Here is a 26,164-nt window from a genome sequence, read left to right as displayed (position 1 = left end):
CCCAGGGGAGTCAGAACTACTGGGCAGAACTACTGGGGGTCCAGTTGAGGAAATCAAATGTTCTATGTACTTAACTTGGACTGACAAGCCTCAAGACTGGGGCCCTGGGAAAGCCTCTTGCTGGGTGATTCTAGAACGGTTACCAGGATGATCTGCCTTCCTGTTTCTCTTCCATGAGGTCACTGTATTTATTTTGTAAACCGTTCTAGGTGAGCTTTGAGGATGGATAAGAATGTTATCAGAAGCTAAACCTCTTACTTCGAGAGAAAATTTTCCTCCACAGGATTAAGACAAAGAAAATTCTCATCTCACAAGGTTGTTAATTTAGGGGGTTAGGAATTGTTGATAAAGTCTACGACATGGAGAAATGTGGAACTTTGGTTGATAGTGAGTTTATTTAATTTGTTTGCATTTCCATGAAAAATATAACACCTTTCCAGAGAAATGGGTGTGTAGTCATGGAGTGGTCCTCTGTTAAGTGAGAAGAGCTATGCAGAGGTGAAGTGGAGAAGGCTGGGGAATCTTTAGTGAATGTTCTCCGTATTTCTTGGTCTTTGGCTCCTATGAATGCACCACCTACTCAGAGAATTTAGGATGGTACAATAATTTATCTGTGGGTAATTTCTCTGATTCCCAGTGTTCTAGAATCCTCATCTTCCCACCGAACAGGAGGCGATGAGCACTGCTGAGGGTCAGAGCTGGGAAGTCAGAGTCCACTGAGCCAGCTCATTTGCAGGAAATCACTAATTGTACAAAAAACATAAACCATGGGAGTTTGTCACCCACGATCCTGGAGTCCCTCTCTGACAAACCATTCTTAGGCTTTTAGGTGATTTTGGGGGGAAAGTTGCTGAACTCTTTCCAGATACAGTTCTCCAGGCTGTGGGCACTCTCTGCCCTTCCATTGCTGTCTGTTGTGAACGCATTGTATTAAGCAACCCTCAAAGCAGCTCTGGGAGTGGGCTGTGTGCTGCTGTCTCCCTTGTGGGGATGAAGAGATGTGGTCAAGAGGGTGAGGTGGTGGATGAAGGCTCACATGACAATAGGATGTCTATCATATTGAGGTCTTTCCACTGTGATACACAGGACATGGTCTTTAGGGCTCCTTCCAGAATTACAGTCTTAGTCTAGAGATATTTGGGGCTCAGCTATGTTCCATGCCCTTTACAGAGATTCTAAAGCAATGGAAGCAGGAGACCTTCAAGTTAGGAAATCCCATTGTATTAGAACAGCATTCTACAAAGACTGGGACGTGCATACAAACCTTGCATCCTGAAGAATATAAATATTCCAGATCTTATATCTCAGAATGCCATTTCCCTATTTTATTTGTCTCCTAATAATAATGGTGGTTTTTTGTTTTGTTTTGCTTTTTCGAGACTGAGTTTCTCTGTGTAACAGAGCCCCCTGGCTGTCCTGGAACTCACTCTGTAGACCAGGCTGACCTCGAAATCACAGAGATCTGCCTGCCTCTGCCTCCCACGGACTGGGATTAAAGGCGTGCGCCACCATGCCTGAGCCTAACAGTGACTTTTGTTTGAACATCCATGAAACTCCTGCTCACTGATAGTATCCTTGAAAAGGCCCCCAAGTGAAGTTCACTGCTATATCCCTGTATGGCCCTTCTCAAACCTTGGAGCTGCCATACTTGGAGTGTCTGAAGGGTAGTGGTGGCAGTTTGTGTGTGTGACTACGCCTAAGCCCTACGACCCCTTCTGAGGAAGGTACTATTTGACTCATAGGTGGCAGCGTTGGGTCATTAAGGAGGAGACGGTGCTGTTGTTATATATGCTTCTGTTCCTGTCTTATCTTCATGCTTAGAAGACATGGGCATGAAAGAAAAAACTTAGCTGGTTAATCTCCAAGGCAGTTTTAGTTTCCTGCAGGGGCTATCGAAGCTATTTCCCTGCATTCAGGCCCCAAAATTTACCTTCAATCTGTAGTATGGTGAGTAGAGCTAGAGTCACTTTGTTCTTGCAGGGAAAGGTGACTGGGCATTCTAAACGCTCTGACGGCCTTTGTCTGTAAAGGAGGCCTTGTGGGGATGGTATCCACTGGTGCTCTCCCTCAGTATATGCTGTTCGTTATTTTCCGATACTTAGATAGGAAATTTCCCCTATCATCTTCACTTGCTATTCTACTATTGTTTCATCCCTGTCTCCATTGCCAGAGTCAATCCATTCTGCCCTTGGAGGCTGCAGAAACCTCTTGGCAGCAGAGGCTTGGCATTTACTCGGTTGCTTTGGGAAGCCAGGGGAATTTTCTTTTTTCCCTTATCCACATGGACACAGTGAGGTACGCAGCTTGGCTGTGCTGGCAGAAATCGCACAGATTGTAAAATTGTGCTTTGCTTGGGACCCTGGCTGCTTTCAGAGTCTGTCTGCTTGTCCTCCGCCTGTGTCCTCGGCAGGCCTTTCACTGGAGTCAGACTCTTCTAATGAGAGTTCTTGGGTTTCAGTCTGGGGGAGCCCAGCCTCCACCAGCCAGACTTTCTGGAGTGTTCTCTGCTCTTGCTCAAAAGTGCCCAGAGCCCGGAGACTGCTTCCAGCTCCCTTTCGAAGGGGTCTCAGAATTCCTCAGACATATGTTTGTGACTACAATTTGTTAAAAAAGGAACAAGGCTGTTGCTTGTGGAAGAAGTGAGAGAGAGAGAGAGAGAGAGAGAGAGAGAGAGAGAGAGAGAGAGAGAGAGAGAGAGAGAGAGAGAGAGAGGAGAGACCCAGCACCCCATCGCTTTCCCTTGAGCTCCACATTCGGTATTTCCAGTAACTTAAAGCAGAGGCATTGGTGCAGCATGGTGACGTGTTTTTATTTACCCGTTTCAGAAAAGTTGTGGATGCAAATATTCCCCAAACAGCTGCTCTGGGGAAGCTGGGCAACTGAGATTTCTTGACAAGGATGCTGTACTTAGTTCCTTTTCTGGCTGCTGTGGAGAAATAATCTGACAAAAGGAACTGAGAGAGGGAAAGGTTTATATAACAAACAGTTCGAGGGTGGAGCTCACCATGGCAAGGATGCTGTGGCAGTGAGAGCCGCTCTGGCTGTTGCAGAACTCTGTGTTGGTCACATCGCATTAACAGTCTGGATGCAGAGAAGCAAGTACTGGCTTAGCTGGAATTCTCCTTTTCACTGTGCCTGGGACCCCAGCCTTGGGGACCCAGCCCGTATCCAGGGAGGATATTCTTTGCTCAGTAAAACCTTGCTAAAGACAGCCACAGTCTGAAGTGGGTGTCCATGATGCGTCTGAGTCCAGTCAACTTGACAATGAAGCTGTCCATCACGCATGGACACCTGAATGTCCACAAACTGCTCTGTGGCTCACGGTTTCGTCACTAAGGCAGAGTCCCCTGACAACTGTAGGTCTCCTGAATTACTCCAAGGAGACACATGATGTGAACGAGCTCCTGGGAAACAGATCCAGCCTTCTCACTCCATAGGCTCTGCTGCTTGAATACACGCCTGCTATCTCTTCCCATTAAACCTTCTCTTTGATACTGATGACTTGTGCTACTCCTATATTTATGGCTTTGTATTAGCATATACTGTAGCCAGGTATTTTCCTGGCTTGTTTGATTTTTTTTTTAACCTTTTCATAATGCTACTTAACTTCTTAGAGAATAGCCAATAGCAGTGAGGGTGCCAAAAGAGCCTTCGCTTTAACAGAAGTCGTTTCCTGCTTTGCTTGACGGGGCTGTGAGATGACCTAGCTGGTTTCTATTGCTCTTCCTCACACTGGAGGGAATATCTTTTCAGGAAGGGTTTTTTTTTAAACCTCAGTTTGGAATATAGCTAATAATTTAAATGTTTCTTCTGGGAATTACTAAGACCTAATATTAAGTCCTATGCTAATAATGTTGAAGTCAAGTTGATGTTCAGAACGGTACCCAGTCATCAATGGCTCTAATCAATCCTGAACTCTCTTGTTCAGGTAAACTGATAGAAGAACAGGAAATAGTTGAAGGTCTAGAAAATGTGTGAACAGGAGAGTCTGCAATGGCGTTAGATCAAAAATGTATCAGCTCTTGGGGAGCAAGAATTCAAGAAGGGTATGAGGTGCTAATTATTATTTAGATCTAGCTTAATTAAGAGGTCTCTTTTATAGGATATCAAATGTGAATGGCTTAGCCACTACAGGAGAAGACTGTGTATTCAGACTGTGAAGTCTTAATTTTGGCAAGTTCAATTCTTGCTGGTGACTTGAGTCTATTTTAAACATACTATTTAAATTGAGGGCTATGTGTTTTGTGTTCTCTTTAAATGTGAAAATATCACAAGTACATAAATATCAGGTAGTCTGGGGCCCTCCAGAAGCAGTGTGAGTGTTCAGTCCAGCCCTAGGCTGGGAGAGATACCTTAGGAAAACCCAGTCACCTTGTGCCTTCCCCTTCCCCTTCACCTACTTCTTGTCCCCAACCTGGACCTATCTCTCCCAGTCTCCTCAATGAATTCTTGGTTTGAACACCATTAGCTCAACTCTGTTGGTGACACACCCATCATACTGACGGAATCCTGGCTGGAATGACGATTGCTCAGCTGTGCTATAGACAAACCCTGCTGGCTGACCTGGTTTAAACCTGGATTTCTTGACGCCATCTCTGGTGTGTGCCAAGGTGAAAAAAAAAACCCCTCTGTTGCCCCTTCCCTGGTTCCTCTGGGGGGGGGGGAAGCAAGTTGCCACCTGGCAGGAGAGCTCATCGGGCTCACATCCAAAGTAGTAACATGAGTTAGTGAGAATGGTCCTGGGCAGGGAAGTAAGAAACTCAAGTTCAGTGTCGGCTTTGACTTTCAAGAGCCATGTTGACCTTGGGCAAATCACTTCACTGGTCAGCTTCGGGTTTTTCTTCTGTGGGGATAATTTGGGCCAGATGTTCCCTGTGGGGCTTTATGATCCTGAAAGCGAGAGATTCATTTCAGGTTAGCAAACTCTTTATAAATAGATATCTGTGTTCTGCACACTGGATAGTCTTTTCTGTGTGACCCCTACCTCTTCCTACAGAACATGACTACTTTTGTGTGGTCTCCTAGTCTATGGACAGCTCCCTCCCCCTGGGCCCCTTTGTCTTGGGTTGTCTCAGAGCCCGTCCTTCTCTACAGTCCACACTGAAGAGGAACATTTAATGTCTGTAGGATAGGGCCGGTGACTCTGCTTGTTCATTTGTCTCTCATGGGTGTTCCACACTGAGTTACTTGTTGACTGCTTTTTCCTGGAGAATACTTATTCAGGTTTCACTGAAAACCTTGTACTTGACAAAAGGTGTTCTATGTGCCATGTCCTTCCTAAACCTGGACAAGCCAAGAAGGAACATCTATGATATACGCTTGTCCCTAGAGTGACCCTGGGCAACCCAAGAAGGAACATCTATGATATACGCTTGTCCCTAGAGTGACGCAGCAGCACATTCCTGATGGTGGTGGGACTGTGTTCTGGTCACATCCATCCATCCACAGCCTACGGTGAACCTGGTGCTCTGTATGAGGGAATCAGGAAACCCTGTGAAGGTATCAGAGAAAATGGTTTCTTGAGGCTTTTTAGATGGTCTGAATCTGTGCTGAGCCAGCACTTTTCCATTTATTTTAAATCCAGCCTCTCAAAGGGAATTCAACTCACACACTTCTGACTAACTTGTACATCACTCATCAGAAAGGAGCTGTTTAATAAACATTCTTCCCTTCCTATGAGAACTTCCCGGCTCGTATTTGGCTGTCATTGGCTGGAGTTTGAATCTGATGTGGCCGAAGCTCCCCTTTCAGTCCCTTCCTCCAGTCACTGCTTCACAGTGGCTTCGCCTTAGGCATGGATGGCACTTGAAGGGAGTCACGGAGTCTTTTCTAGAGCATCATAGACAGACAGACACAGCCTCTGATGCTTACCACACTCACCTTGGTCTCCTGTCTTAGGTGATGGAATTGCGAACTGATGTGCTTCCTGAGAGAACTACATTCACAGATAACGCATTTCCCTCTGCTATTCCACTGGACAAAACTGTCTTAGAGATGGGAGGAAACTGTGTAGGGGAGACATGTTAGTACTTTACAAGAGCTGTTAAATGTAGAGTTTTTTACTCTCCAGGTCTGGGAGTGGTGTACCTAGCACAGAGCTTCCTCCAGAAGCCCTCATTAAACATGCAGAAGGCAAGAGCTTGTTTACCTTTGCACTTAGGAGCACTGGGGACATTCAGTTCCGATAATCTGCTGGGTTGGAGACTTAACTAACTCTTCCGATTAACTTCACATGAACTCATCTATGGAATGTGTGTACTTGTTGGTAGTCGCAAATGCACCAAATGGGTGAAGACCTAACCCTGCACCCCACTAATAATAAATGTTCTACTCAGCAAACATTTATTGAATGTCTCTTGTTCCTGGCAGTTGGAGAACAGGAGTCAAGAGATAGAGGAGAGACTATCTCTCTTTCTAGGGAGTGTGGTACCCAGGAGGCTGTGACCTACAGTCTTTGTACCACAGGGGAAGGTGTTATGGCTCTGTGCATAGGTGCCTGTGCACTGTACAACATGGAAGGTAAGAAAATGAAAGATTCATCTCCCTTGAGCATCAGATTGAATAGGTTGCTCCCAAAATGTAATGTTTACATTTAGTCTTGAAGGATAAAAGGGATTTGGAAGGGAGAGGGGAATTCTGGAATGAGACAAGCCAGATATATTCATAGGTGATGTAAACAATGCCTGTGCCAGACCGTGCTGGCTGGGATAGCTGCCCTGTGTGGTCGTGGCTGAGTGCGTTTGTAGACGTAGACTATCTCCCCAGAAGCTATGACTGAGGTAAGGGAGTTGTGTTCCTCAGGAACGAGCAGCCAGGTTGGCAGAGAGTTTGTGGTGGGCTGGTTCAGTCTTGGATCAAGGAGGGAACACGAAAGGAGAAAAGAGAATAAAGGCTCACAGATACAGTGTGCAAAGCTTGTTCATCCTATTGTTGATCATGTTTCTGTAGGTTATGCTACATACCTTTTGACATGGCTAGGCAGTAGGATAGTATGTTAGTTGAGACCAGTTTTATCTGATGTCTCAGAACCAATCAAATGATGTGTCTTAGGCAAAGGATTCTGTTCACATTATGGTGATATGCAAGAGCACGACTTACATTTCCCATTTCAGTACATTGTCTCGTATAATTCCTACAGACATCCACTGTCATCCCTATTTAACCTGTGCTCAGTGAGGGAAGGGTTTGCTGATAGTCACATAGGTACAAAAGTTGTTTCCATCCCTGGCCACACACAGATGTGTCTCAGTGCGTGTTGCTTATGTTTTGTGTTATGTATATGTTTCTTATTATTATTATTGTGTTTTTCAGTACATGAGATGACATTAAAATATGCTTTGTATGTTAGACATAAAATAATAAGATGAACCTAGCTTAAGCTCTAAAACATTAGGGTGTGCATTGGGCTTCTCCACTGCATCCCCTGCTGCCCTCTCTGTCACATGGTCCAACACAAACTCTTTTTAGATGACTTCCTAAGTGATTCCATGTTCTCTCAGCTCGAGGTCAACGGTTAATAGAGCAGGATTGGGATAATTTGCATTTTATAAAGACAACAGCTGTCACTGCACTCCGGGTTTAAATGTAACTGAACGTTAGGACATGACTGAGCTGCCTGACTTATACAAGCATCGCTTTAGTTCCAAGAGTTCAACCCTAGCACTTACTCTCTGCATAACCTTGGGCAAGTTCTTCAATGTTACTCCTGAGCCTCAATTCCCTCTTTTGTAAAACTGGGTAAGTCTCCCTCCCTGGATTATGAGAGTTAAATGAGTGGCCAGCACTATGCGCTTAAGTGTCCATTTTCTTCTCCTTCTCTGCTTCTTTCCAATTCGAAAGTGAGAGGATCCAAAATTTGTTTTATACATAAACATTGGAAGCACAAACAGCTCACAATTATGGCATTTCCTGTCTTAAAGGCCTCAGGAATTCTCTCTAGTCAGACTTGTCATCAGAAGGTCTTCAGAGATCTGGATGAAGCTTTCAAATTAATAGCAACATCTGGGATTGATGGGGAGTTGGTCCTCTCACACTCAGTGAAGATAAGTGGAGAAAATCCAACACCTCCTTCACACACACACACACACACACACACACACACACACACACACACACACACACATGCATGCCACCGTAGCTAAGAGTTTGGTTTTTGTGTGTTTCATGACCTATCTGTGCTTATGTGAGATATGTGTCACTCTATTTAATAACTAAGTATTTCTCCATGTTCCTGCAATGGTAACAGATACCCTTCAGTGTCATGTCTTCCTAGCATGAGGATATTTGAAGACATTTACATAGCCATTTGTTCTCTTCTTAATCCATTCTTGCTGATGTACAGTTTGAGCTTGGGCACAGAGGAATAGCTCTAGTGCTTCAGTATTTTCAGTATATCCTCTGTATTTGCGTCTCAGTCAGGGTTTCTATTCCTGCACAAACATCGTGACCAAGAAACAAGTTGGGGAGGAAAGGGTTTATTCAGCTTACACTTCCACATTGCTGTTCATCACCAAAGGAAATCAGGACCGGACCTCAAGCAGGTCAGGAAGCAGGAGCTGATGCAGAGGCCATGGAGGGATGTTACTTACTGGCTTGTTCCCCCTGACTTGCTCAGTTCACTTTCTTATAGAACCCAAGATAACCAGCCCAAGGATGGCACCACCCACAATGGGCTGGGTCCTCTCACATTGATCACTAGTTGAGAAAATGTCTTACAGCTGGGTCTCATGGACACATTTCCTCAACGGAGGCTCCTTTCTCTGTGATAACTCCAGCTTGTGTCAAGTTGACACACAGAACCACCCAGTACAATTTATTTATGTCTTTATGATTGTATGGTACCAAATTGTGAGGATAATATTTGGAAACTGTGATTTTTTTTTTAATTTCAACGAGGGCAATATGTAGGTAAATCACATTCAAATATCTCAACTATTTAGAAAATAGAGTACACAAATGTGATTATCTGAGTGAGATATTACAAAGCTTATTTTCAAAACCAAAATGGATTTTACAAAGGGGGGGTTGGTGCGAGTGAGACACATAATCATGTTTTGTGTTGACTTTACTTGAAAAGTATGCATATCTCAAAGAGAGGCATGTTCAAGCACTCTATCAGAATTATGTCCCGATGTCAGACACCTTTTCCAGGTACCAGAAGAGAAAATTAGATTGAGTCTCAGTGCAAGCTGATGAAGAACATTTTGGGATTCTCACTTGCACATTGTGTGAAATTGACACAGTTGACCCACTTTGTGCTCTCAATCTTTGAAAATTCAGGCTACACAGAAATTTTAGAGATGTACGTCAAAGGACACAAAATCCACACGCTGGTGTCTCAGCCAGAAATGAGTTTGGATGGGAGTAAAAATCTGAGAACACTCAGCCACAACTTAAAGAGACAAGGGGGATACAAAGTTAGCTTTGTTTAAAATGGTAAGAGGCTAAGAGGTAGCTCAGTGGTATTTGCTCTGAGTCAGGGGAGAGGAATAGACAGAGATAGAGTGGAGGGGGGAGGAAGGAGAAGGAGGGGGAAAGGGGAGGGAGGGGAGGGAGGGGATGGAAGGGAAGGAGGAGAGGGAAGGAAGCAGGAGGGAGAGGGAAAGTAGAAGGAGGAGGAGGAAAGGGAGAGATAGAAGAATAAGAAAGGGGGAACTAATGAGAGGAAGGAAAAAAGAGGGAGGGTCAGAGGAAGGAGGGGGAGGGGTACTGGGAGGTGAAGGGTAGCAGGGGTGGTCTAGGTACTCAAATGACATTAAGGACCCGAATACTTCTTTCTTTCTGTTCATCGTCCAAGTACGTGAACATTTGTCCTCATGCCTGCAAGTTGGCAATGTACTCCCAGGCACCATATCTTCCAGAAAGATGAAAGCGACGTGGGCAGGGTGATACAGAGAGACTTATCTCGTTTCATCAGAGAGTGAAAACATTCCTGGGCTGTCTCTCCTTAGACCTCTGCCTGCATCTTATTGCCCACTCCTGGGCAAAAGTCCACTCCTAACTGGAAGGCAGCCAGGGAGAAGGGGTAGTTAAGTGGTAGAACATCCAGCTGCTTACTCACTGACAAAGGCTTTCCTCAGTAAGGCTGAGGGTGTCCTTTGTCTGTGAGGATCAACATAACTGTTTGGAAGGGTGTTTGATGCTAAGTCATATTAACTAAATGACAGTGCCCTGGTTTCCCTAAGGGTGGGGTATGTGTGATTTTTACCAACATGGGTTTGATCAGGTTTACAGTACTGGCTGTGGGTGGCCTCCTGTGGAGTCATCCTTGAATCCGATCAGAATCCGTGTTACTTTTATTTTTACTTATTTGGAAATTCTCCACTGTTGCACACATGAGAGGACCAAGCAAGTGTGGAGGGATCGCTTACAGCCACTCCTGTAGAATGGAGCAAAGGGTGTGCATCACCTCGAAGTCTGAGTTGGTGCCGTCAACTCTTTGTAAGAGTGACAGGGTCTGTGGATGATGGATTTAGGGGAAAAGAAAATGGGTGAACCAAGGAGTGTTTATGTAGTTTCACTCACTAGCTCAGGAGGCACAGACGACTGATGTCAAGGCTAACTTTGTTCCCAGCCTCAGTGATAACCAGGATGGAGCATGAATAAGTAGTTGTGTCCTGACTAAAGAAAGGGACTAATGCACAAGATGGGGTGGCCTAGACTAACTTAAAAGGAGCTCTTTAGTCGTTCTCTTCTGTTTGCTAAGTTGTTCACTTGTGCCTATTGTGAGGGTGAAAATACTCTCGGCAGCTAAGATACATCGTTTAGTGAGATACAGTACTCAGTCTCAAGGCTCGTGGTTGGTAAAAGGCAATTCTACTCCTGAGTGATCCCCGTAGAGTTTAATCTGTGTCACAGAGCACAGAGAAGAAAGCAGTCAAGGGAATCCTCCAGGAGGAGGAATTTTCTAAAAAATGGAAAGGAGAGAAGGCATGTGCAAAGACCCATGGGTAAAAGAAATGGCCACGGGAGTTCAGGAACCACAGTTCACTCAATATCTCTGGAGGGTGACGGAAATAAGGGAAGAAGCCAGAGCTGACATGGGAGGAGCCTGCAGCAGGTACTTCAGACTCTGGTGGCAGCTACACTCTTCTGCAGGTGTTGGGAAAGGGGCTACCTGGCCATCACTAGTAGTTTACAAAAGAGGGAGGTCATGTGGGTCACCAAGTGTGGAGTATGAAGGATGCTGTGCCCTCCCCCAAGTCTGTGGCCTGAAACACTGGGCTATCGTGAATGGTATGTGGGAAGTCAAGTGTGTGACAGATACTCCTGTCAGCCATCTTCCTATGCACCGTTCCCTGACCTGTCAGTAAGATAAAATGACTCATCTTCTCCCTGCCCCCAAATCCAGTCCACTGCCCTCTGTGGGGTTCTCTGTCCACTGTAGGGTGTTCAGGCCTACAGAAGGGCCCACAGCACCCACCCGTAGCTTACCTCTTGGCTTCTCTGATCCCAGCAGACCTGTGGGATGTCTAACTCAAGCTGACCCCAGACTGGAACACAGACCTCCTGAATTGGGTACCATGTCTTGCTTTTCCTATGGCATCAGTTGGACAAGTAAACCCAGCAGAGATCATTCGCTGCCCTTGGAAAACCAGTCAGTGTGCATTGCTAAGGCCTGCGGTTGAGTTGCCTGTGGTTTCTTCCGAGTTCGTTTCTGTGTGGCCCTCTTTAGTTATAAATCAGGGAAACAGAGTGCCTACGTTCCTAACCAAGAGACTTGTTTATTTGTTTTTTCTTTCTTTGTTTGTTTGTTTATATGTTACTTTTCTTTGGGATTGGAAAAAAAAAAAAAAAAAGAAACTTCTCCCCGATAAGCCTGGCCAGCTACCTTGGTAATCTGTTCTCTTAACTGCTTTGTGTTAAATACTGGGAGCTTCATTTATTCCACTGTTGAACTGTGGGAACTGAGAGTCTGATGTAAGCTGTAGTCACCCAAACGGATACCCACTGTCTTAGGTCACATTTTGCCAGCTGCAAGTAAGGAAGCAAGCTTGAGCAGAAGGGATTTGTATCCAGAAACACGATGCACTGGTTCCTGTGTAATTCCAGAGCAGGTGCGCGGTGGCCATTGCTTGGGACTGGACTTGGGGGCAAATGACTTGTAGGCTCTCTGAGCTGTGTGTGCCCTGTTCCCTCCCCTCCCTCACACCTGCCACATCTGTCCTTTCTTTCCCCATGAAGAGGCTTTGCCTCCCCACACAACAGTTGCCATCTAACTCCTGAAGTCCCAGACAGCTGCGGGGATGAAAAGCAGTTCTTCTCAACCCCAATTCCAAAGTTCTGGAAAGAGCATTTGGCTGTCCACCTGTCCTCAGAGATATCAAACATGCATATGGTTTTATGGTTTACTCCAGATCCCGGAATTCACGCTTATGATCTTTGAATGACAGCTCCTTGACTGCACAAAATTGACACTGATAGCCCAATAGTACTCCATAAAACATTCAATGAAAACTAAAACTAGAGATTGGGGTAGAATGTTTACACAGACATATAGCATGAAAGCGCTTGGTGCCTCCAGAAGTTGTGAATTCTGAGTATAAGAAGGCAGAACTTTGGATCCCCTGACTAGAATCCCTCAGAGGAGAGGGATGTCCCAGGACAGCGAATGGGAAGCTCCTGGAATTATAATTGCAATGTACACAATGGTGCACTTCTAACTGTTAGAGGTTTGGGAATTTGTTTGTTTGCACCTGACCTTATGCTCAGGGGTCTCTGATTCCTACAAAATATCCCTGACTCCAGATAAGCAGATACTCATACTTAAAATGGACTATCAGTGAGTGACGTCAGCTGCAGGTCACACAGGCCACCAAGTGGCATGCCTTACTCTAAGAGAGGACGCCACACTTTCCTCCAACAGTGCCTGGCTTCTCTTCTAACCCGCCCTGTGCTCCTCTCTCTGATCTTTATCTTCTGGCTTCACTGAAAAATTTCCATCAGTAGATACTGTCCTTCCTCAAAGACGTGACTAGGACTCAGGCACTCATAAGTGGAAGCTGCCAGTGCTAAAGGCTGAATACCCCTGCTCACTGGAACCTGTCTGCTTGTCCACTTGGCCATGGACTTGGCTGCCCTGCAGTCCGTGTGAGTCCTTGACTGCGTGTTAGCAAGTGGATGGAAAAGTGCGACTGCTTCTTCCAGTGGTGGCTGTGAAAACTCCCAGGTGTCTTCGTTGATGTCATCTTTTCCTTCCTTGCTGTTTCCCAGGTGATAACCCCAGGGAAGCCTTGAAAAGCACCTGATAAGATGGTACTTTTATCATAGCTGGAAAAATTAAGAATCATAAACCACTTTGGTGGGGGTACAATCAGAATAGCTGATAACAGGATCATTGCACATACTTTTTCATACTATTTCATTTCAATTCATGAACTTATGGATATCTTTTTGTTACAATGAATACCTATTTGTTATAACAGATAAGTATGGCCTAGTACCCAGGACCTTCACTTCCCTAAACTAGTTCTCCCCTCCTCTAGGACTAATAGAAATATTTCGTCTCATTTTCCAAAGTCTTCTTAAGGTTTCACCTCAAGTTCTATTTCCTTTCCTCTTTACTTTTATTCTTTTTTTAAATCAACCAATTTTTTAATTTACATTTCAAATGTTATCCGCTTTCCCAGTTTCTCATTCATAAACCCCTTGTCACATCCTCTTTCCCCTTCTTCTATGAGGGTGTTACCCCACCAATCTATCCCTGCCTTCCCACCTCCCTGCCCTGACATTCCCCTACACTTGGGGGTCCAGCCTTGGCAGGATCAAGGGCTTCACCTCCCATTGATGCCCAACAAGGCCATCCTCTGCTACATATGCTGTTGCAGCTATGGGTCTGTCCATGTGTACTCTTTGGATGGTGTTTTAGTCCCTGGGAGCTCTGGTTGGTTGGTATTGTTGTTCTTATGGGGTTGCAAACCTCTTCAGCTCCTTCAATCCTTTCTCTAACTCTTCCAATGGGGACCCTGTTCTCAGTTCAGTGGTTGGCTGTGAGCATTTGCCTCTGTATTTGTCATGCTCTGGCAGAGCCTCTCAGGAGACCGCTATATCAGGCTCCTGTCAGCATGCACTTCTTACCATCAGCAATATTTTCTGGGTTTGGTGGCTGTATGTATATGGGCTGTATCCCAGGTTGGGGCAGTCTCTGGATGGCCTTTCCTTCGGTTTCTGCTCCAAACTTTGTCTCTGTATTTCCTCTTATAAATATTTTTGTTCCCCCTTCTAAGAAGGACTGAAGCATCCACACTTTGATCATCCTTCTTGAGCTTCATGTGGTCTGTGGATTGTATCTAAGGTAATACGAGCTTTTGGGCTAATATCTACTGATCAATGAGTGCATACCATGTGTGGGGTTTTTGTGTGATTGGACTACCTCATTCAGGATGATATTTTCTAGTTCCATCCATTTGCCTATGGATTTCATAAAGTCATTGTTTTTAATAGCTGAGTAGTATTCCATTGTGTAAATGTACCACATTTTCTGTATCCATTCCTCTGTGAGGGGCATCTGGGTTTTATAAATAAGGCTGCTATGAACATAGTGGAGCATGTGTCTTTGTTATATGTTGGAACATCTTTTGGGTATATGCCCAAGAGTGGTATAGCTGGGTCGTCAGGTAGTACTATGTCCAATTTTCTAGGAGAGGTTTGGAAATGTCAATGTTAGCTATTGACGTGTTTCCTAATTATCCAAAAGGTATACAGTGTAGACCTGGTATATACCGGAAAGCCAAACTCTCCCACAAGTAGAGTTCAGCTACTTGGCTTCAGTTTGTTCCTTGGTACACATTAGACCACTTTCAATGTGGTCTCCCATGACTTTCTAACCATATTCATGTTCCTGCTATGGCTTCACTTAAATTCACAGAAGTTTCTAAGCTACACTCCAGCCCCTCCGTCCCTGCCATTTATTGTTAATAGTTACCGCCTTCCAATCATTTGCCTGTGATATCTGTGGCACAGTGACCCATTCCAAAGAGCAGGGTACATGGTGTAGATTCTGCTTTAAAATAGTAGTCCCTTACAACCAAGTCAAAATGTGTTTCACGGAGGCCATGATGGTCCAGGAGTGACACGTTCTTAGTTCAAGCACCAGTTTTTATATGTGGATGGCCATGGAACAATACCAGCACTGACCACTGGGCTTCCCGTGAGCCCAGACTTCGAGAATGTTCATGTATCTAATTTTGATACCTGAGCATAGGCAGATCTTTGTTAAGATCGGTTTTGCTGTGTTTGAGCACTGTTTTTTTTTTTTTCTTGTCAACTTGGATCTGCATCTCTGGACGCCAGTGGCTTCCAGTCCAACCTGTTGCTCGACCCATCCCCTCTACAGCCAATGCCTCTGCAGAGGTTACTCAGGTGTCCCGCGCGCGTTCCACTACTCTCTTCAGATTTGTCTCCCTTCCACTGAACTCATCACCAGACCCTGAGCTCCAAACAGTGTCAGGGAATTTTCTTCATCTGATATTGACTTCCAAAGAAAAGTTCTGAGACTAACAGAGCTGCCTTGAGAGTTACTTGATAGTGTATTTATGAGAGAGAGGAGGAGGGAGGGAGGGAGAGAGGAGAGAGAGGAGGAAAGGAAGGAGAGGAGGGAGGGGTGTGGAGGGAGGGTGTGTGTGTGTGTGAGAGAGAGAGAGAGAGAGAGAGAGAGAGAGAGAGAGAGAGGGAGAGAGGGAGGGGGAGGGAGAGGGGGAGAGATGGGTAGAGAAAGGGAGAGGGAGAGGGGGAGGGAGAGGGAGAGGGAGAGAGATTGATTTATAAACTCCACAAGCAAGTGCATATTTGGTAAAATGCCAACTCAAGAAATACTACTTGCCAACCAGGATATGTAAACGATCTCACAGCCGTTGGTCTGACTTGATATTATAGAAAGTCCGTACTGATGTGAGACATTTCTCAGATACAGTTGGTAATGGCTGAACATTCATTCGTGCTTCCAGCTTTCTATTAGCCCTCTCAGGATTGATGACACGATGGGAATGTGGTATGTATCCATTAACCGTGGACTGAGCACTAGGCTGGCAGCTCACGCACTAGTGGTCTTGGATTCCCATGCCTGTCATTGCTGAAAGAAGCAGGGAAATTGCTCTGGAGACAGCCCCTCCCCCAGCATGCCAGGGTTCCCACCCACCCCACGCCAGAATTCCATCACACATTGTTGGTCTATACTTAATACTCAGATGAAATGGCCAAATGCATTTGAAGAACGTCTCAACCACTCAAACATATATCTATGATATAAGCAAATGCTTATTTACAAAAAGGAAAAGACAAAAAAATAAATTAAAGTATATGGGTCAAGATATGATTTAATAAGGTTGTATTTAGTCTTGACAACATTGGGATTTGCATACCCTGTCCTTTCACTCAGGGCCAGCCTTCTCAGCTATAATCATTTGTCCTACAGTAGCTTCTTTGTTGTGAAAGTGAACAACTTTTAATACTTGCTTTTATCAGAATCTAGCCTCTCAGTTCCTCCATTTTAAAAAATGAGCTGGAAGGCCAGGGTCTCTGACTTTGGTTTCCCTCATCCCTCACTTCCAATCCACTGGCAGCCTTGTTGGTCCCTTTTGAAAGACCATCTGCCATCCATAGCCTTCCCTCCTTCCTACACACCAGTGGCCAAGCTACTACAGACTTCTACCACAAGTCCTTCAATAGGCTCCTTGCGAAAGCCTCCTGTCTCCCCAAGGGAACCCACTAGGCAGCAGTGTCCTTTAAATTAATGCCTGGTGGTGACTCCCTGCTAATTCATAGATAAATCTAAACTCCTCACTGTAGCCTGGGGCCTCCTGTGAAATTCAGTCCCTACCTAATGTGCCAGCATAGTACCTCCTTAGCCTATGTTCTTGTCAAACAGCCTCTTATCACCAATGAAACCAGGCTACCTCCCAGCTCAGGCCACCACTCTCGCTGTTGCTAATGCCCAGGATGCCTGTGCTACATGGTACGCATCTTGTCAGCCTCTAGCCTGTTCCTTTGTCATCCTCTCTCAGTCTTCTTCGATCATCTTACCATGACTGCCATCCCCAGTTCCTTCACTGCAGGAGCCATTTGTAAACTAAATCACAACTTCATGTATGGAATTGTTTTTTTTTTTCATTTTTAGACTTATTTTGTTCACTGTTGTTTTGTATGTGCACATGTATATGCACATATGATGTATATGTGTATGTGTGTGGAGGGGTACACGTGCCATGCATGCATGCGGAAGTCAAGGGACAACCCCATGGAGATGATTTCCCTCCACCTTTACATGTGTTCCAGGAGTTGAACTCTGGTTACTAGGTATACACAATAGATCTTTCACCAATCGTACTGGCTCTGACATTATTTTAATGTATTTGCTTACTTCTTGACCATCTCCTCAGTGGGTTGTAAACTCCATGTGTGCAGGGACTTCGCTGCACTCCTCATTGATACAGCATAGCTATTCTGTAAAGGTTGCTGAATGAGTAATGAAGCCCTTGATTCTTAAGTTGACTGCTTAGAGCAAAGCACTAAGATTTAAAAAAATGCTTTTGTGTATACAGTACAATCCTTTTTCTTATTCTAATATGCATGCAAAAGAGAACCTATTGCTGTGACTATTTTAGACAGGCAGTTTGCTGGCTTTCAGTAAATTCTCCTTGTGAGGCAACCATCACCAGATCCATCTCCAGAACTCTTCTTTCAAGTTAAATGCATTTTTGACAGCCCCCTACATGTGTGTAGTGCATTCTGCTTGTACCATCTGTCCACCCTCTATTATCTCTCCAAACACTGCCAACCCCTCTCTTAAATGTCTTTCTCTCATTTTTTTATGTCCTTTGATTTTGTTATTGTGGGCCGGTCATGTAGGTGTGGCGTTGAGATAACCACCGGAGCATGGTGAATTCGCCAGTGGTTATACCACTGAAGACAATGACTCCACTCCTCAGGGACTGTCCATATCCGTGGTTTCTCAGAGAGGGGCTAGGTTCCATGAGAACCTCCCCTAGTGAGAGGCCTGGTCTTCTGCAGGCCCAGTGCAAGCCACTGCAGTTGCCGTGAGTTCAAGATTGCACTAGCCACATCATTCCCAGAAACTAGCATTTCACAATCCTCCGCTCTATCATCTGCCCCTACATTCTTTCCAGCCCTCTTTCCAGATGTTTCTGAGCTTTGAAGTGAGTGACACAGATATTCCTCTTGGAACTGAGAGCACTCATTTGCTCTCAGCACCTTGACCAGCTGCGAACCTCTTCATCCATTGCTGCAGAAAAGCAGCGTCTCTGATCAAGGTTTTCTATGGCTATAAACAGAAACCTTTAGGAGACAGTTTGACAATGTGACCATTTGGAAAAGGAAAGTAATAGATTCACTCCCCTGGGTCTGTGACTGCCTTTGACCAGGTCCACAGCACTAGGCATGAGATCCCTCCTGTGGAGTGAGCCTCAGATCCAATCAGAAAGCAGTTGGTCGTCACCACAGCAGTCATGCAGCTATTGAACCAGTGAACACATCTACCTGGCAGGTTAGTGTCAGAGCAGGGGTGTGCACAGCCGGGAGGACGGTTGGTGCCTTTTCTCCCCTGGTAGCCTATGTTGCACATTCCATCACAGGAAAGACAGCCATCAGTGAGGAAGCTTCTCCTTCAGTTTCAGCTTGACTTCCCTCTGCCTTCTAACCAAGCTATACAGTGTCTTCAGCAATAAGATCTTACCATTAAGTTCTGGTGGTCAACCAAGACTGATTCCAGTGCCAAATATGGGATGCTTCCTTATGACTTGTGGGTCGAAAGGGTCCCAAACACTTGCAGAAAAACATTTTGTTTTAATATTGACCTACCACTGGACATCTCATTCATGGTAATAAATTCAATGACAGACTATTGCATGACCCACCTGTAGAATAAGAATCCATGGTGCGGCTGGTTAGACTAGGGACAGGGCTCCAGGCAGCAGTATTTTGCAGAAGCTTCTTAAGTGCTAAGGATAAGTGACTGGAATGAGACATAGAGACAGTGACAACAAGGCTGCTTCTGCTTAGAATCCTGCGATTTCCCCCCATTTGGTTTTCTTTAGATTAGAAGCTTTCTGAATTCCTCCCTCGAAGGTTGAATTAAAATCCTATTGGTCAGCTTTCCTGGGAGGCGCATGCCTGTTCCGACTTTCTCTGTCATGAATAAATTGATATCTTAATCTTCTATATGTGATTTTATGAAAGGAAGGGTTTAAAATAATTGGAGCCTCGTACCCAAAATTACATCCTTCTGATTCTCCGTAGCTTGTGGTTCAGTGGCTGGGCAAGAGCGACAGGAATTTACTGACCACAGGAAGACTTTGCCTGTAAATGATGAGTTTGCATCAGGGGCAAGTCTGACTATGAAGGAAAGAGAACCAACATTACAGTCCAAGCATTGTGAGCTGCAGATGTGGGGGTGAACTGAGCATCCAGGACCTCAGCTATATGGCCAGAACTTAAGCCTAGACGAGGTGGCTTAGTAGGTTAAAGTACTTGCCTCCAAGTCTGATGACCTGAGTTCAAGCTCTAGGAACCACACGGTAGTTGAAGAGAACCAGTTCCCATAAGATGTCCTCTGACCTCCACACGTGTGCACGGTGGCACACATACCCTATCCCCCTTCTCCATAAAGTAATGAAATTTTAAATTCTTTTTCTGTGTATGTGTGAATGGGTAGATGCCCATGAGTCCATCAGATGTCCCCTGGAGCTGGAGTTGCAGATTGTTTGAGCACGTGACCTAGGTGCTGGGAATTGAACTTAGGTCCTCTGCAAGAGCAGTCCATGCTTTTAACCTCTGGACCTTCTTTCTTAGTTGGACAAAATTAAAGCAACACAACAAAAGCCTCTCAATCTTAGAGGCCACACTAGTGGAACGAGAGGACAGCGCTTGTGCTACCCACTCACAATGGATTGCATAGAAGCAGATGTCCCGGAAGTGAAGTAAAGCAGTTGATAAGAACTAATCTTGCGTTTTAACTCAAGAAGAAAAAGCTTTAGAAGAGTTGGCCTGGTGCCCTGGTCGATGGGGCTCTTATAAGGAAGTAATTATAGAGAGGTTTGCAAGGAGAAAATCTTTCTAACACCACGTCCTACTTGCGTTAAGAATCATAATTTCTGTCAAATCCAGCAGTGAGGTATTACAGCAGCATATTTCTAGCATGAGCCTATATGTGAAGAAACATTAAAAGAGTTGTTAATTTAGCTTAGTATCTCACAGGAGACATGGGAATAGTTATACATAATTAGATTGTTAGTAAAGAGTTGGGAGTGTAGGTAAAGTTCCTCTGTGGTTGGAATATTGAATAGAAATAGGATTAACTTTAAATTTTTACTAAAGAACAGAACAAAAAACACAAACTGCCAAATCAGAACGACATTTTAAAGCCCTGTTAATACATCATTGGCCTTTCGAGAGATTTCTCTTTCCAATTGCATTTCACCCAGATTATGCTACTCTCTGCAATCACTGACTTTTCCAGAAAGTATGGGTCTCAAGTATGCTTGCCAACAGGCACTGTCAAGCAAACCACTTCTCCTAAGCCGATTCCAAAATTACTTCATCTGTGGCTGTAAGTTTCTAGCGTGGACATGTGTGAAGTCTGTAGATTCTGTTCTGTGCCCTCGAGCTATTGGCCAAGTATCCAGTATATTAACAAAGATAAGTCCCCATGGGCTGTAGTTGCCAAGTGGACTTTGTGAAAATTAACAATTGTCTTCTCTGTTCCATGTATTTCAACGTTTCACTTTTTAATCTGGAAAAGTTGTGATGTTTTCGTTTTTTGGTTTTCTGTTTGTTTGCTTGTTTGTGTGTTAAGAGAGTCTAGGCAGGTCTGGAACCAGTGTTATGCATGATCAAATTGGACTTTTCTTGGCATTGTGTGGTATTCCTGATGTTTGCTGGTTCTACCCACAAAACACCATGTTCATGTTACTTTGCAAGCTTCTACCACTCATGCATATGATACCCTATAGGATGTTATTAAAATGAGCACAGATTCAAACAGTGATAAAGGGAGGCTCATTGGTTAAAATCCACATTCTGTTATGCTTTTCAAGAAATATTGAGAATGGCATGCTAGTACAAATTTATTTGGTCAAAGCATTTGTACTTGCCTTAATAAATTACTAGGAAAGAAGAGATGAGACTATATGCTGCCTTGTTACATCACATAGAAATATTTTATGACTCTTCTAAGATACATAAAGTGAGACAAATCTTAATGGCTGTTGCATGAGCTAAACACATTGAATGCTATGTTTAATAATGAGGAGTTGGAAGTGATTTCCATGATACACAGTAAAGAATGATTGAATAAATTACCTCATAGCTTGATGAAAACTAGGAAACACTAAACTCATATTTTAGGATATTAATTACTTGGGGAAATATGTTGGGTAACATTTGCTGGAAGAGAACCAAGATTCTATCTTGCAAACAAGATTATTGTCATGTTATCATTCTGCTGTGGTTTAAGCAACAACGCATATGGTAGATTATGTACAATATAACCACATATAAGAGTTTGTATACTGTTAGCTTTATTGATGTCTCATTGCCTTTTCCTGATTGTCTAAAATACTTTCTTCAGTTTGAATAAAAAGTACATGATAAAATATTAAATAATAAAAAGAAAAAAGTTAGTAGAATCAAGAGATAACCTACAAGGAATTGATATCTATAGTAAATAAAGAATTAAAAGAACTAAACATCAAAAAGTGCCAAGTCATGCAATTGATAAAGAGGTAAATTAACTGGTTAGACAGCTTTCAAAAGAAGTACAAATAGCAAACACATGCCAAAAAGGTTACATATCTTTTAGCTGCCAGCAAAATGCAGATCTAAACTACAGTGTTGAGATTCCATCTACCCCGGTCAGAATAGAAAACCGAAAACTTCAAATAACTGGTGAGGATGGGGAGGGAAGAACATTCATTCCCTGCTGTCAGGTTGTCAGTGAACATGGTCGTTATGGAAATGGTTGTGATGCTACCTCGTCAAATGCAACATAGAGCGTCCAGCTGTACCGCTCCTGGGTAGATATCTCAAAAGGTCTAAGTGAGCACACTAAGACCTCTGCACACTGTGCTTACTGTAGCACCATCCAAGACAGCCCGTTAGAGAATCAGCTTGTGACTCGAGAGATGTGGTATATATGAACAGTAGAGTTTCATTCAGCCATAAGAACAAAATTATGACATTTTCAGGAAAATGGATGGAGGTGGAGATCTTATGACAGCAAAACAACCTAGATTTGGACAATTATCGCTTGTTTTCTCTCAGATGTAGGATGTAGATTTTTCAAGATAAATGTATATATATATCTTAAAATATATGTATATATGTATATTTCATATACTTATATAAGAACAAAAAACAGAAATAGTAATGTGATAAAGGGGGAAACACAATATATATATGTATGAAAATCCTGCTATGAAACCCACTATTTTGTATGCTAATGTTTAAAATGATAAATAAAATAGGTAAGAAGTATTTATTAAATATTCATGGGGCCATGTTTATAGAGATGACTTCTGTGTCCAATTTTGTCCCTATAGCTATTGTATATGAGAGATTTTGTGGCACTCATCCCCAGAGTCCAGTGACTTCTTCTTTGGGGGAGAACAAAATGAAGACTGAGATTTAGTCAGTATATAATTGTTAGATTTTGAACTCCTTTCAAAACTTAGAACCTATGGAAGATGGCAAGCTTTGAAACAATCCAGCACATTATATAGAGTATCAAAGTATGCCTGAAATTCAACTACAGGCAAAATTATTTTAATTTTTTTTAAAAAATTAAAATCCAGTAGAATAAAATATGTACTCATGGAGAAATGTTATACCAGTTTAGACTGGGGGATATGAGATCTCAGTCATGGAGGTGCCTCCTGCCTGATAACCTGTGTTTGACCCCAGGGATGGGCATGGTGGAAGGAGGCAACACATGCCCACAACTTCTCGGACCTCCACATGCCTGCCATGGCATAAGAGTCTCCCCTTACACACACACACACACACACACACACACACACACACACACACACACACACGCACATACAAGCACACACACAGGCACATTCACAAAAGTGAATAAAATATGAAATCAGTCTAAACATGTCCGCTTCATTGAGCATTTCTTTTTTATAGAACTCCCAGTGTACTCTTCTCCAGATTTTGAAATGCATATTCCATTATTGCTGTCTGCAGTCCACCATTGTGCTGACAAACTGATAGTTAGTGATAACATTTCCCCACTCCTTCCTTGGCTCTCTTTCCCTTTGGGACCTACTCTTCTACTCCTGTATGGTAACTTAAAAAACCCCACCTATGAATGACAGGACGTGGTACTTGCCGTTCTGTGCTTTCTTAATTAATTTACCATAATCACTTGTACTTTCATCCCCACTGTTTTTAAATGACAGGATTCTATCCATTTCGAGACTGAATAATACTTAATGGAGCATGTCTACCACAGTTCATCCATTAGCTGACAGACACATGGGTTGCTTAGCAACTATGGACAGTATCAGTGACCATGGAGTTCTTATGCTTCTTTGAAGCTGGATTTCACTCCACTGAAATGAAATACCATGGCACAAGAAGGGGCTGATGCAATATAGATGCCTACGTGTTTTCTAGACCAACTGATTGGATAGTAATGGCCGCCATGCCGTATTTCCCTCAGCATTCAGGGCTGTAAAGAATTTCCCTACATGCATCTGATCCTAACAAGAGCATCTTCAAAGTGGTCAGGAACTAGTGTTTTTGCCTTCTTTGTAGGTGAGAAAAGTGGGAGTTAGGGGTGGAAAGGTCCATTTAGACCTTACAGAGTCAATCATGTGGGAGCTGCCGGAAGTTCCTGTCCGAGCTTGGAGCTGAGCACTGCTGCCCCTCACGCTGGTCCTTTCTCTTCTGGACTTTGATGAGTCTCTTATTCTTTACTTTCAGATTACAGAACAGGCCCGTGTTTTACTGTGGTAAGCAACCAGATGTGCCAGGGACAGCTCAGCGGGATTGTCTGCACCAAAACACTCTGCTGTGCCACAGTGGGCCGAGCCTGGGGCCACCCCTGTGAGATGTGTCCTGCCCAGCCTCACCCCTGCCGCCGCGGCTTCATTCCCAACATCCGCACCGGAGCTTGTCAAGGTAACGGAGCAGGAATAACAAAGAGCAGTCCTGTTCAACGGAGGGCCACGCTCCAGCTGCTGAAAATGCCCTCGTCCCTGCCCGAGGGGACAACTCAGCTGCTAGGAGCTCCCATCCCCTGCCTCAGGGTACAGCTGACGCCTCAGTAGCGTGATTCTTGGAGGCAGGAGGGTTTGCTAAGTCTGTCTTGCCAGCAGGCCCTCTGGCCCAGGAGTGGTTCCATGTGCGTCTGGCCCAGGAGTAGCAACTGTGTGGGGGCAACGCTGTGCCTGATGGCAGTGCCTTGTAGAAACACAGCGAACAAGGTGGTAGTTGTTGTTTTCTCTTCATTTGAAACTCGTAGAGGCCTGGGCTCCAGGTTGCACTTAACTGACCTAAAGAAAATTGCTCCTCTGGACATTTGATTTGCTACATTATGGTTTGTTTGCTTGTTTGTTTGTTTGTTTTTGAACGAGTCAGAAATACATGAGAATTGGTTTCACTGTTTTAACTGCCCCCAGATGTTGTCTTAGCGCTCTTCTGCCCTCCCCTAGAACTCTGGTTTTGGCTTTGACTCTTCTCCCCCAGCTGTGTAAATTCTTCCATTGTCTGGATGTCTGGCAGGAAAGAGGAGGAAGTGAACAGAGGCCACTCCACTCTAAACTGATGGGCCTGAAAACTCCCAGGCTACCTCTGCTTCCTTTAGACGTCTGTGGTGCTTTTTTTAGACAACTGCAGTATTTCCATAAAACTCACAAAATATGCTTTTCTGAGGCAAGTAGGTAGTCGTTTGGCTCTGTCCCTTGTGTTCCTTCTGAAGGTTGGGATGCAGGAAAACAGGACTTGAGCTGCTCTCATCTGTGTGTGCGGTGGGCTGCACTGAGTTCATTGTGCCTGGCTTCCAGACACTACTCCTCTGCATGTCCTTGAACGTGTCCCTCTAAATGTCGGGAGCAGCCAGAAGACGCTGTTTTAAAATCCTAGAATCGCAAAGGACTGGTCGGAGCAGGCGTCTCCTTTGATGCCTTTTTTCCCTCCTTCTTAGAAAGTCTCCTTGAGTTTTGAGGAATTTGTTCGTCCTTGTGTTCTGAAGTTGCTAATAGTCATGAGTTGTTGACAGTGACTAGAGAGGTAGACCTCCATTCTCCAGCTTCCTGTCAGTGAGCTTCTGGTCAGGGGTTTGAGAACCAACAGAAGAAAGAGAAAGGGAAGGAGAAGCGAGGAAGGCAGACTCCTCAGCTTGCATTTCCCCCAAATTTGCTTCCTGTCCCTTCGTGACTGTTTGTCAACACCTGGGGGGGAAAGACTAAACATTTGTTTGGCAAAAATTCCATGACTTCAAAATAGCAGCTTATATGGTCACTTGCAAAAGAGAATGTCTTCTTTGCTGGGAGAGATTCTCAACGTGTTCTATGTGGCCTGGGTGTCTTTTCGTTGGTGTTTTAGCCCTTGGGCATAGTCAGGGAGCTCATGGTCAATGGGGAACTGCCTTCATATACATTTCCTGTTGGCCAAAAGTCATGATACACAAGACTATCTAGAGCTGTCTCTCTGGCTATAAAAGTGTGATTTCAACTCATGTAAAAAACCAACATTCAGAAAATCCTGACCTAAAAGAAAAATGAAACTGACTATAGAATATAACCACGATTGTTTCAATATGGTCATTTGTGGGTCAGGATTTTCCATTAAAATAGTGACACTTCTATTCCCAAACAAATATTTCTCCTCTGGTTCCCCTTTAACTGTGGGTGACTTTTCCCAACAGGGTAGGGTAAGAGTCTGGAAAGGTCACTTGCTCAGTTGCTTCTAACACCATCAGGACCTCGAGAGGTTACTGTGCTCACCAATGTCTACAAGATAGTCCAAGACGAAGAAACATAATTCCTGTTCGGGCTCTTGATTGAATTGGGATTTTTCTCTATTCCAAATTAAGAAACTGAGAGAACATACTTGTATACATTGTTTTCACAATGGAACCCAGGCAGCCAACACAATGGATGGGGCGGTTTCTGTTGGAAAGGTTAATTGGGACTAACCAGAG

General features: G+C 44.1%; 1 protein-coding gene across 1 annotated transcript in view; it reads left to right on the top strand.

Annotated features, from left to right (window-relative positions):
* The window catches only part of Fbn1 (fibrillin 1), a 196,910-nt gene that overhangs the window by 69,460 nt on the left and 101,286 nt on the right, over window positions 1–26,164 (top strand). Inside the window, exon 6 of the mRNA XM_032904117.1 lies at window positions 23,944–24,141. Coding sequence (XP_032760008.1) covers window positions 23,944–24,141 — 198 coding nt within the window. The remainder of the gene's footprint in view (window positions 1–23,943; window positions 24,142–26,164) is intronic.

Source organism: Rattus rattus, chromosome 5 (genome assembly GCF_011064425.1).
Source record: "Rattus rattus isolate New Zealand chromosome 5, Rrattus_CSIRO_v1, whole genome shotgun sequence".
NCBI classification, from domain to species: domain Eukaryota; kingdom Metazoa; phylum Chordata; class Mammalia; order Rodentia; family Muridae; genus Rattus; species Rattus rattus.
Note: the sequence above shows the minus strand (reverse complement) of the source record. Positions and strands in the feature narration are given on the sequence as shown.